Source organism: Hemitrygon akajei, chromosome 23 (genome assembly GCF_048418815.1).
Source record: "Hemitrygon akajei chromosome 23, sHemAka1.3, whole genome shotgun sequence".
NCBI classification, from domain to species: Eukaryota; Metazoa; Chordata; class Chondrichthyes; order Myliobatiformes; family Dasyatidae; genus Hemitrygon; species Hemitrygon akajei.
This window is the reverse complement of record NC_133146.1, coordinates 8,272,553-8,285,883: the sequence shown is the minus strand read 5'-3', so window position 1 is coordinate 8,285,883 and position 13,331 is coordinate 8,272,553. Positions and strand designations below refer to the sequence as shown.

Genomic DNA, 13,331 nt, shown 5'->3' with positions numbered 1-13,331 from the left:
TTCCATCACCATTTCATTTGGTGCTTTCAAGATCATTGTGAATTACAATATGGAGTTCTACAGCAAGTCAAAATGTGTCATATAACATAGAACGGTACAGCACAGGAGCAGGCCCTTCAGCCCAAAATGTTGTGCTGAACTAACTAAATTAGTAATCAGATGGCAAACTAGACTAATCCTTTCTGCCTACACAAGGTCCATATCCATCCATTTCCCTCACATTCATGTGCCTATCTCAACATTTCTTAAAAGTCTGTAATGTATTTGCCTCCACCTCCACTCCGGGCAGTGCATTCCGTACACTCTGTTTAAAAAAACTTGCCCCTTTTATCTCTTTTGAACTTACTCCCTCTTACCTTAAATGCCTGCCCTCTGGTATTAGACATTTCAGCATTGAGAAAAAAGGTACTGTTTTGTCTGCTGTATCTATGCCTCACATCATCTTATCAACCTCCATCTGATCTCTCCCTATATAATGAAAGTCTGAATACTGTGAATTCTGGTTAATTGGGGCATATTGAAACCAGTACATTTTGACCCAATTCACTGAAGTTCCATGGAAATAGTAAAAAGGGTATAAAAAGACAAACTACTGTTTAACCAAGTAGCAAATTATGTGTAATTAGAACAAATTAGAACACTTATCAAAACTACTACAGTACCATAAAACTGGGTATTAGCTCTTAGTAGTTATCAAAGGAGGAATTAACCCAGTGTACATTGCTGTTTTCTTTTGATTGACAGTAACTTAAAATCAGCGCAGACACCTAGTGCCTTCTCATCCATCTACTCTTTATTTTCATTGTAGCACTCAAGACGATTGTCAATACCTTCAAATTCTTTATATTTCTTGTTGAGCAAATTGTCTTGTTGCTTATTTCTCACCAACTATCAGTGACAAAAATCACTACTTTTTGAACACAAACACAGGTAGCTGATGCTATTTAAAAACTGTTCACTCTAAGCATGGTGTAGTGTTTAATGGCCATGCAATCCACATGACTGACACCAGTTAGAAACTGTTTAGTAACAGTCTCCTGCTCCAATTAAGTGGCGTAGTGTCCCAAATAAACAAAGGGAATTCTGGCTATATCCTCAATTAGTGTTTGATCTTTAAAACTTGTCCCACATAAGCGTCAGCCCTGATTAATTGATGGTCCAATTAACCAAAATTCACTGTATGTTGTAGAAGTTGCTAATATGCGATTTAACATTAAATCCTGGTCCATCAACAAGAATACTGAAAAGCAGTGCTAGATTTTAAAAAAACAAACATTTTAGTGTGGCAAGTACACATTAGCCATGAGAATGTATTCACTAATTCACCAAATCGCCAGTAATCGAATTTCCATGGACATGTTACTAAATATTGATCAATATTGCACCATTAATCTTTGGTGATACTGGATATTCACTTTTGTTTTCCAGGTGATATACTGTATATAATTGTGTATGTGATCAAAACTTCCATCTTAGCTGTTTGGAGTTAATGGGTGGTTATTTGCAAATTGTGTCTTTCAGGTTTTCCTTCTAGTGAAACCATTTTTGCTTGCATGTAGATAAAATTCTCATCAGAGGCCACTGACTTTTGCATGCCTTGCTCTGTTTCTCATGTGGAGAAATTAAAAAACTGTTAAATGCCAGCTTTCCCTTGGATGTCGGTCCCAGCTTCCAAATCAGTAAAACTTTGGTGGCCTGGAGTGATGTTAATGTTCATGTTTTTTTAAATAGTTACTGATTCTTAAATACTGTATATTTTTGGATGCAAGTTGTGTACAAGCTTTGTAAAATTCATCTATGTATGATGGTATGACATAGCAGAATTTGCAAGAAGCTCATGAGCATTTATGTCATCAGTGAGTCTATGATACTTCTTTATCTGTGTTACTGTAACCATATAACCATATAACCATATAACAATCACAGCACGGAAACAGGCCATTCCGGCCCTCCTAGTCCGTGCCGAACTCTTAATCTCACCTAGTCCCACCTACCCGCACTCAGCCCATAACCCTCCACTCCTTTCCTATCCATATACCTATCCAATTTTACCTTAAATGACACAACTGATCTGGCCTCTACTACTTCTACAGGAAGCTCATTCCACACAGCTATCACTCTCTGAGTAAAGAAATACCCCCTCGTGTTTCCCTTAAACTTTTGCCCCCTAACTCTCAAATCATGTCCTCTCGTTTGAATCTCCCCTACTCTCAATGGAAACAGCCTATTCACGTCAACTCTATCTATCCCTCTCAACATTTTAAATACCTCGATCAAATCCCCCCTCAACCTTCTACGCTCCAATGAATAGAGACCTAACTTGTTCAACCTTTCTCTGTAACTTAAGTGCTGAAACCCTGGTAACATCCTAGTAAATCGTCTCTGCACTCTCTCTAATTTATTGATATCTTTCCTATAATTCGGTGACCAGAACTGTACACAATATTCCAAATTTGGCCTTACCAATGCCTTGTACAATTTTAACATTACATCCCAACTTCTGTACTCAATGCTCTGATTTATAAAGGCCAGCGTTCCAAAAGCCTTCTTCACCACCCTATCTACATGAGACTCCACCTTCAGGGAACTATGCACTGTTATTCCTAGATCTCTCTGTTCCACTGCATTCCTCAATGCCCTACCATTTACCCTGTATGTTCTATTTGGATTATTCCTGCCAAAATGTAGAACCTCACACTTCTCAGCATTAAACTCCATCTGCCAACGTTCAGCCCATTCTTCTAACCGGCATAAATCTCCCTGCAAGCTTTGAAAACCCACCTCATTATCCACAACACCTCCTACCTTAGTATCATCAGCATACTTACTAATCCAATTTACCACCCCATCATCCAGATCATTTATGTATATTACAAACAACATTGGGCCCAAAACAGATCCCTGAGGCACCCCGCTAGTCACCGGCCTCCATCCCGATAAACAATTTTCCACCACTACTCTCTGGCATCTCCCATCTAGCCACTGTTGAATCCATTTTATTACTCCAGCACTAATACCTAACGACTGAACCTTCTTAACTAACCTTCCATGTGGAACTTTGTCAAAGGCCTTGCTGAAGTCCATATAGACTACATCCACTGCCTTACCCTCGTCAACATTCCTCGTAACTACTTCAAAAAATTCAATAAGGTTTGTCAAACATGACCTTCCACGCACAAATCCATGCTGGCTACTCCTAATCAGATCCTGTCTATCCAGATAATTATAAATACTATCTCTAAGAATACTTTCCATTAATTTACCCACCACTGATGTCAAACTGACAGGTCTATAATTGCCAGGCTTACTTCTAGAACCCTTTTTAAACAATGGAACCACATGAGCAATACGCCAATCCTCCGGCACAATCCCTGTTTCTAATGACATCTGAAAGATCTCCGTCAGAGCTCCTGCTATCTCTACACAAACTTCCCTCAAGGTCCTGGGGAATATCCGGTCAGGACCCGGAGATTTATCCACTTTTAAATTTCTTAAAAGCGCCAGTACTTCCACCTCTTTAATTGTCATAGGTTCCATAACTTCCTTACTTGTTTCCCACACCTTACACCATTCGATATCCTTCTCCTTAGTGAATACCGAAGAGAAGAAATCGTTCAAAATCTCTCCCATCTCCCTCTGCTCCACACATAGCTGACCACCCTGATTCTCTAAGGGACCAATTTTATCCCTCACTATCCTCTTGCTTTTAATATAACTGTAGAAGCCTTTCGGATTTACTTCCACCTTATTTGCCAAACCAAACTCGTAACTTCTTTTAGCTTTTCTAATCTCTTTCTTAAGTTTCCTTTTACATTCTTTATATTCCTCGAGCAATTCCTTTACTCCATGCTGCCTATATCTATTGTAGACATCCCTCTTTTTTCGAACCAAGTTTCTAATATCCCTTGAAAACCATGGCGCTTTCAAACCTTTAATCTTTCCTTTCAACCGAACAGGAACATAAAGATTCTGTACCCTCATAATTTCACCCTTAAATGACCTCCATTTCTCTATTACATCCTTCCCATAAAACAACTTGACCCATTCCACTCTCTCTAAATCCCTGCGCATCTCCTCAAAGTTAGCCTTTCTCCAATCAAAAATCTCAACTCTAGGTCCAGTCCTGTCCTTCTCCATAATTATATTGAAGCTAATGCTATTGTGATCACTGGACCCGAAGTGCTCCCCAACACATACATCTGTCAGCTGACCTATCGCATTCCCTAACAGGAGATCCAACACTGCCCCATCTCTAGTCGGTACTTCTATGTATTGTTGCAAAAAGCTATCCTGCACACATTTCACAAACTCTAAACCATCCAGCCCTTTTACAGAATGAGCTTCCCAATCTATGTGTGGAAAATTAAAATCTCCCACAATCACCACCTTGTGTTTACTACAAATATCTGCTATCTCCTTACACATTTGCTCTTCCAACTCACGCTCCCCATTAGGTGGCCTATAATACACTCCTATCAGTGTTACTACACCTTTCCCATTCCTCAATTCCACCCAAATAGCCTCCCTAGAGGAGCTCTGTAATCTATCCTTCCAAAGCACCGCCATAAGATTTTCTCGGACAAGCAATGCAACACCTCCTCCTCTGGCCCCTCCTACTCTATCACACCTGAAGCAACTAAATCCAGGAATATTTAGTTGCCAATCACACCCTTCCTGCAACCATGTTTCACTAATAGCTACAACATCATAATTCCATGTATCAATCCACACTTTAAGCTCATCCACCTTTCTTACAATGCTCCTAGCATTAAAATAGATACATTTAAGATACTCTCCACCTCCTCCTCTCTTTTCATCCCTAGCAATGCATTCAAATTTATTATCCTTTTCTTTCTTCTCCCCTACAACTTCGGGCTGAGCGCATCCCTCCTCCATCACCTGCCTGTCCTCCCTCACACACGGTCTACTTACTTGCTCTACTGGTGAACTAACCTCCTCTCCCATAGTTTCCTCAAATTGATTTCCGCCCCCCCATCTTACTAGTTTAAAGTCTGCCCCGTAGCCCTAGCAAACCTCCCCGCTAGGATATTGGTCCCCCCAGGATTCAAGTGTAACCCGTCCTTCTTGAACAGGTCACGCCTGCCCCAGAAGAGGTCCCAATGATCCAGAAACTTGAATCCCTGCCCCCTGCTCCAATCCCTCAACCACGCATTCATCCTCCACCTAATTCCATTCCTACTCTCACTGTCGCGTGGTACAGGCAGTAATCCCGAGATTACTACCTTTGCGGTCCTTCTTCTTAACTGCCTTCCTAACTCCCTATACTCTCGTTTCAGGACCTCTTCCCCTTTCCTACCTATGTCATTGGTACCTACATGTACCACGACCTCTGGCTCCTCACCCTCCCACTTCAGGATATCTTGGACGCGATCAGAAACGTCCCGGACCCTGGCACCAGGGAGGCAAACTACCATCCGGGACTCCCGATCACCTCCACAGAACCGCCTGTCTGAACCCCTGACTATCGAGTCCCCTATTACTATGGTCCTCTTTCTTCTATCCCTACCCTTCTGAGCTACAGGGCCGTCCTCTGTGCCGGAGGCCCGGCCACTGTCACTTCCTCCAGGTAGGCTGTCCCCCCCAACAGTACTCAAACATGAGTACTTATTGTCAAGGGGTACAGCCACTGGGGTACTCTCTAGTACCTGCCCCTTCCCCTTCCTGATCGTGACCCACCTATCTGCCTCCCGTGGCCCCGGAGTGACCACCTGCCTGTAACTCCTCTCTATCACCTCCTCACTCTCCCTGACCAGGCGAAGGTCATCGAGCTGCAGCTCCAGTTCCCTAATTCGGTCCCTCAGGAGCTGCAGTTCGGCGCACCTGGCGCAGATGTGGACGTCCGGGAGGCTCGGAGACTCCAGGATCTCCCACATCCGACACCGAGAACAACAAGCTGCCCTCACACTCATACCTCCCGAATAACTGAAAATAACAAGAACTAAAAGATAAGCCTACTGTGCCCTCTTCCGCCTAAGCCCTCTGAGCCCAAGCCCTACACTCTGCTCCCGACTCACTCCGCTGCCCGCAAACGAAGCTGCCCGCTGCTTAAGGCTGCGTTCTTTTTATATCTTCCCTCCTTCCCAGGCCTCCTTCACGCGCCTGCGCAGTCCCGCCTCTCAGAACTCCGATCTGAGAAGCAATTTGAAAATGGCCGCCGCCGCACTTCTTCTCAGCCTCGCTGTCCTCTTCCAAAAGAGAACTGCCTCACTCCTTCTCTCCTTTTTATATCTTCCCTCCTTCCCAGGCCTCCTTCACGCGCCTGCGCAGTCCCGCCTCTCAGAACTCCGATCTGAGAAGCAATTTGAAAATGGTAACATCAGGAAGGTTAAAAAAGTCAAGATTTTTTTAAATTTAAGTTATTTTTGAAACATTTTTTGCATAGTGTGGGAAGACCTAAGCATGTACGTGTTATGGCTGGTGCCCTGGAAGGAGACATTTTCATTGGACCAAAGGCTGAGGTACTTCTGTTTAATTTATTACATTTTGCTGAAATTTTTGTCTGTTTTCTGAAGTCCATGCGTCAAGGAACACTCTTCCTATTCTGTGTAAGCAAAAGCATTCCTAGGCCAGGTCCCTTAATGAAAAAGGAATTACAATGCTTTGATGATATTAATTTAATATTCTGTCTAATTGTGGTCTTGTACACCAAAGTACCAATAAGATTAAATAAATGAGATTTAGCTGAGACAGCAAGATGAACTTAATTTGTGTGTGTGTGTGCGCGTGCGCGTGGGGGGGGTGGGGGTTGATGGGAGATGAAAGGTTGATATGAAGCACCACGATGCAGTTTGGAGGAGCGGTGATCAAAGGTGTTCTGGCTTCCGAGCCTATTGATGATGCTGGGTCTTTTGCCATAGTAAAAGAACATTTGTGAATATTTGACCTGGGGCCTTCCTGTTTGTGAAACTGCTGATGGATGGTGTACAGTGGCATCAGTGTCAAATGGCATCAAATGTTTCATCAATATCACTTTGCATGATTGGGGCCTTGATCTCTTAATAACTGAAGTTCTAACTGGAAGCTTAAAGCCTATTTTAGTTTGGTTTAACAGTCTGATCATAGCTGGAACAATGCTGAGAAATTTGGGTTGTTAATTTTTCTCCATGTACATCCTTTCTGAATTCTTTGCATTGTTGATGCCATTGTCCTGAGTCTTGATAAATCTCTTTCCCCAACTCCAGTCCACTACTCAACATGATTCCTCCATGATCTCCATTTCTTGGGCTCCTCACCTTTCTCTCACTCCCCTGGAATATTTCTGGCTTTAAACATCACGGTCTATGAGCAGATTAGACAGATGCATGAAAGAAAATAAAATTTTACCCAAGGATCTAAATGAGGAGTGAAAGTGGAGCTGAAGAGAACCTTGTTAAGATGATCATCAAGCACTATGGAGAAAACAGTTTTTTTAAAAAAAGGCAAACTATAACCACAGTCATAATTTTCTCATTCCATTCTAGTTTAAGTATTGTTGGAAAAGAAAATAAGTGATGTTTTTATTTAAATTCTTTGATAATTAAATAGGAACACAGGGGCCTATTGACCATCAGGTATCCAATGGAACATGGAATTGTAAAAGACTGGAATGATATGGAGCGGATTTGGCAGTATGTGTATTCCAAAGACCAACTCCAGACTTTCTCAGAAGAGGTGAGGTGGATATTCTCTGAGGCTAGTTATTATAGTTTTATACAATTTGTGTGTGTGGAGAGGGGTGATGTGGGGATAAGAAAGTTTATTCTGAATCTTGAAATGATACTTGCTAATGTTGCTTGCAAAGTACATATTTTTTAATTTGAGTTCTTAGCATGCCAGAATTTTGAAATTTATGAACATTGGGTTGGATAAATAACATCTCATCAGATTATGCTCAGGTTTGTTCCCACCTTCTAAAGGCGTACTGGTTTGTAGCTTAATCGGTCTATGTACATTGTCCTGTGATTAGGCAAGGGTTAAATAGATGGGTTGCTGCATGGTGTAACTTTTGGTTCTGAGTGGTATCTCTAAAGTAACAATATAATTAATTAATTATTAGCGGTCTCTGTGTGGCTTATCTATCTTCTCAAAGCTTGATCAATTTTGCATGTGGACACAAATATGTTACTGTCAGGTTGTTCTCCTCCTGAGGATTGGCACAGTGTTTCCATTTAAATTGCCATTTTCTCAGTACTTTTTAACCTTGCTTGGAGAAGAGTCCATTATTGCTTTTGGTAAGTTGTCATAGTTACTATGAGGGCAGTAAGCGTTGGCAACTTTGAATGCTTCATGTCCAATTATGTGCTTCACAGTTGCATATGTTTCGATGGTTATTGTTGGATAAAAATGGGAACTGGAAAGCCTGACTAAATTTCTTTATTAATTCCACCCCTTGTGTGTCCTGTATCTGACCCACTTGGTTACATGTGTGAATTGTATATTTGCTGTCTTTGCTTTCGCACCCCACTCCCACCCCTTTCTCAAATGCACTTTCCTAACTCGTGAGCTCAACTGCTACTTCAGAAATCTTTTCCTGAATATCGAGTTTTTTTTAATAGCCCTCTTCAGAGTAACATGTAGCCATTCAGCTGGAAGTTTATGTGCTGTTAAACTTGGCATGTGGAGAATCAGGTGCAGACAGAAGAATACTGATTAATTACCTTTAATAATTAGCTAAATTGGAATGTAACTTAATCATTTACTAGTATATAAAACTAAACTATCTCCCACTCAAAGCTGCCGAAAACACTTTCCCCACCTAATTCTCTGCTTGGTAGTACAATTGTCTTGTACTTCCTGTGCAAGTCATGCCAACCTGTGTGTTCCTTTTGCAATTGTTCAGTGTCTTTGAAAAGTAACTTGACCGTAATTAGTAGATTGAATGAAGTATAGTTGATAGCACTTTGCCTGCAAAAATAATCATTTACAGAGTGGAATCCCCCCCCATGAAAGGTATTTAGAACGTCAATTGAATTTCACTTGCTTGATTAAAATGTTACTTCAATTTTTAACAAGATCATCCAGCAGCTCTTCATTTTAGCAGTTTAATTCATATTATATTAATAGAGCATGTAAAAGTATATTTTTAAGTGAAGAGACACTGACAAGTTTTTTTTGCATTAAATCTTTCCCAGCATCCTGTACTCCTCACAGAGGCTCCTTTGAATCCAAGAAAAAACCGTGAACGAGCTGCTGAGGTTTTCTTCGAAACTTTCAACGTGCCTGCTTTGTTCATCTCAATGCAAGCTGTACTTAGTCTGTTAGTATTTTATATGATTTAGTGTACTAAATATCAAAATGGTTTTGTTTTGCTTTCTGTATCATATCATTTGGGGTTTTTATTTTTTCCCTGTGTTGGGCAGTGGTACACTCACCATTTTCTTCTTGTACAGCACAATCATTGCCTGACCTTATGGTTATTTTTTGTAAATTGTTCGGTCGAGGATAGAATGAGCTGATTCGTCTCACCATACTTCTGTATTGCAAACTAATACTGCTGTCTGTTCTGTTACCATTAGCACAGACAAAGCAACTTAATGCTGAAAACAGATTGAACCTGAGCTTTGATATCTTCTACATCAGTTCTTTTAATTAAACTCCATTACAGACTAGAACATAGACCAATATTTCATTAATATATATCAATATATCAATCATTATTATATATCAATATATATTGAAATATATCAATATTTCAGCGTAGATTCACGAGGTTAATTCCTGGGATGTCTGGACTGTCTTACGCAGAGAGGTTAGAGAGACTGGGCTTGTACACGCTGGAATTAAGGAGATTGAGAGGGGATCTGATTGAAACATATAAGATTATTAAGGGATTGGACAAGATAGAGGCAGGAAATATGTTCCAGATGCTGGGAGAGTCCAGTACCAGAGGGCATGGTTTGAGAATAAGGGGTAGGTCATTTAGGACAGAGTTAAGGAAAAACTTCTTCTCCCAGAGAGTTGTGGAGGTCTGGAATGCACTGCCTCGGAAGGTAGTGGAGGCCAATTCTCTGGATGCTTTCAAGAAGGAGCTAGATAGGTATCTTATGGATAGGGGAATCAAGGGATATGGGGACAAGGCAGGAACCGGGTATTGATAGTAGTTGATCAGCCATGATCTCAAAATGGCGGTGCAGGCTGGAAGTGCCAAATTGTCTACTTCTGCACCTATTGTCTATTGAAAGATGCCCTTCAGCCCACGAGCTGACCTAAACTAAACTCATCTTCCTTTAAAAGCTCCGAATGCTTCCATTCCCTGCCTGTTTCAATGTCTGTCTAGATGCAGCTTAAACATTTTTATCATATTTGCTTTTATTACTTTCTTAAATCTGACATGTCCACCTTGGGAGAAACAATCTCACCATCTACCAGTTGTAAAAAGTTGAGTTTTTTTGTAGAATCTGTGCATGATTTTTTGTTTTTAATTTGCTTGGCTTTACAATAGGTCAATTACAGATTGTCAAATGAATTAAAGAGTAAAATAATGTTCAAACATTCATTTATCATGCACTTAATGCCAAAACTTGTCGTTAAGCATGTATGATTTAGTGGACTAAAAAAACTTAAGATGAGATTTAGGCAGTTCTTAGGTTCCCTTCCTGAGAACTGTTCATAACCCGGGCTATAAGTTGGAAATGAACAGAAATACCTGTGGTAGGAGAGCAAGCAGATGCAGTAAGTAAAGCTGACAGTCAGTCTCAGTGACTCATGCAGTGAGACTAGTAAATAAACTGTGCCTGACTTGATCCTGTCCTCAAATGCTAACCCCAATCTGATCTTCAAGGAACTAAGCCATTTGGCTTCTCAAACTTGATTAGTGAGTTGTAATGTATTCTGTGATTGCTCCACATCCTGTAATAACATAGATATTCACCATTAATTCCAAATTCATTTGGGGTTTAGGATCCCAAAGGACGGTATACTGTTACCATATCACTCTGTCATTAACCTGTATTAAATGCTCAATACCTAATGGAATTTGAAGCTCCAAATTTCTTGCCCTGAAAAGAGCAGTTTCCAGATGAATCAAGTTGGCATTCAACAGCACAGAATCTTTTCATTCTTCATTTGATAGTTCTAGCAAGGAAGTGCAAGGCTTCCCTGTTTAGAAATTTTTAGGGTTCCTAGGTAGAAATATGCAGTCAAAGGGAAAAAATGAACTGGCAAGAGTTAATCAGGTTTTATCTGAATCTTCTCAAGGATCTAATCCCGACAGGGGAAGGGCAGACAGTATCTTACAGGGAGAGGTTGAACAAGTTAGGAGTTCTCTCTTTGGAGCGAAGGAGGATGAGCAGTGGGTTGATTGAGATGTTTAAGTTTATGAGAGCCATAGTTAGAGTGGACAGCCAGCACCCTTTTCCCAGAGTGGCATTGGCTAATAACAGAGGATGTCCATTTAGGCCAAGTGGAGGAAAGTATAGGGGAGATGTCAGAGGTTTTTTTACACAGAGGGGTAAGTTCCTGGAATGCACTGACAGAGGTGGTGGTAGCGACTGATACATTAGGGATGTATAAGAGACTCTTAGCCAGGCGCATGGATGAAAAAAAAAGTGTTATGGGCTGTGTAGGAGGGGATGTATAGGTTGATTGAAGAGTAGGTTTTTTGTAGTTCTGCATACAACTGTACTGTACAGTGCTGAACTGTTTTACATGGTTTTACTGTTTCAAATTGTGATTATCGAAGGGCCCCAAAAAAGAGGAGAATAAACACTCCCTGCTTCTCTACCTTTCTTGCCAATGTGCTTTTCTTTACTTTTCTGAAGGTATGCCACAGGTAGGACTACGGGTGTGGTATTAGATTCAGGTGATGGAGTCACACACGCAGTTCCTATCTATGAAGGATTTGCAATGCCACATTCCATCATGAGGATTGACATTGCTGGACGCGATGTGTCTCGCTATTTGCGCCTCTTCCTTCGAAAGGAAGGATATGATTTTCACACATCTTCAGAGTTTGAGATCGTGAAAACAATCAAAGAGGTAAAACTTGCATTTTTATTATATACATAAATCTGTTTAGTTCAATGGTTCAATTTAATGTCAGAGAATGTATACTTTATGCAACCTGAAATCCTTACTCTTCGCAGACATCCATGAAAGAGAGAAGGGAAAAAAACCCAAAGAATGAATGACAGAAAAATGTTTGAACCCCATAGCCCCCTCCCCAATCCCACACACAAGCAGCAGCAAAACATCAACCCTTCCTCTCACCCCACTTGTTCCAGCAAAGAGTATTCACTCCCCACCACCTACCAAGCAATAGCAAGCCCCCAGAGACCATGATCTATAGACCATCAAAAACCACATCCATCTCAACAAGCCCTCTCTCTTGAGAGAGGGAGAGAGAGAGAGCGAGAGATTGCTCTTGCCACAGCGAGAGGAGAATCCAACAGCTCGCTATTCCGATGTTACAAGCTGCAGTGTTGCTTATTTCGAGATCCTCGGACTTGAGAATCAGCAGACTTGCCATCGGGGAAGAGAGAGAGAGACATCCTCTTGAGTGTAGAGGTTTCTGACGGCCACACCCATTGTCTCAATGTTTCGATCTCCTGAAGTGCTTCAGTTGACACATCGGCGAAGAATTGTGTCGTCCGCAGGGCTGCACGAGGCTGCACCCTGAGGGAGGACATCTTCCGTGCCGCTCTTGGAGATACTGAAACACAAGCCATTCGGTGAGTTCTGAAGAGCAAGAACTCACCGTCCATCAGGAGCACAGTTTGAGCACAGCTGTAGATCATGTACTTTGACATGACCCAGCCACCTTGAAAAGAAAAAAATACATGAGAACAGAGAATATTTAAACTCGAACCTGCACAGGTCCGCAATAACCTCTGGCGCCATCTTTAGCTCCTTAGTTTTATTGCCAAGATAACTATTATAGTTAATGTTAATTTGAATGAAATGTTGGAAATACATTTTCATAATTTAAAAAATAATTTATTTAGAGATACAGCACAGTAATAGGTCCTTCCGGCCCAACAAGTCCATGATACCCATGTGACCAATTAACCTACTGACCCATATATCTTTGAAATGTGGGAGGAAACCAGAGCACCCAGAGGAAACACACGTGGTCACAGGGAGAATGTGTAACTCCTTACAGACAGTGGCAGGAATTGAGCTCAAATCATTAGTGCTATTATAGCATTGAAGTAGCTGTTAAGCTACTGTGTGACCCAATTGTGCATGTTTTCACTTTTTAAAAAATTGTAATGGATCTTTAACATAGCATAAACAAATAATAGTGAACTTAGCCTCCGGTTTGCAAATGCTTGGTTAAGAGTGTCACAATGTTATTTCAGAAAAAGAAACCAGTTAATTTCCTTATTGCAAAA

General features: G+C 41.1%; 1 protein-coding gene across 1 annotated transcript in view; it reads left to right on the top strand.

Annotated features, from left to right (window-relative positions):
• Positions 1 to 13,331, top strand: part of LOC140715140 (alpha-centractin) — a 47,262-nt gene that overhangs the window by 17,332 nt on the left and 16,599 nt on the right. Inside the window, exons 3-6 of the mRNA XM_073026907.1 lie at positions 6,404 to 6,479; positions 7,546 to 7,671; positions 9,132 to 9,256; positions 11,760 to 11,976. Coding sequence (XP_072883008.1) covers positions 6,404 to 6,479; positions 7,546 to 7,671; positions 9,132 to 9,256; positions 11,760 to 11,976 — 544 coding nt within the window. The remainder of the gene's footprint in view (positions 1 to 6,403; positions 6,480 to 7,545; positions 7,672 to 9,131; positions 9,257 to 11,759; positions 11,977 to 13,331) is intronic.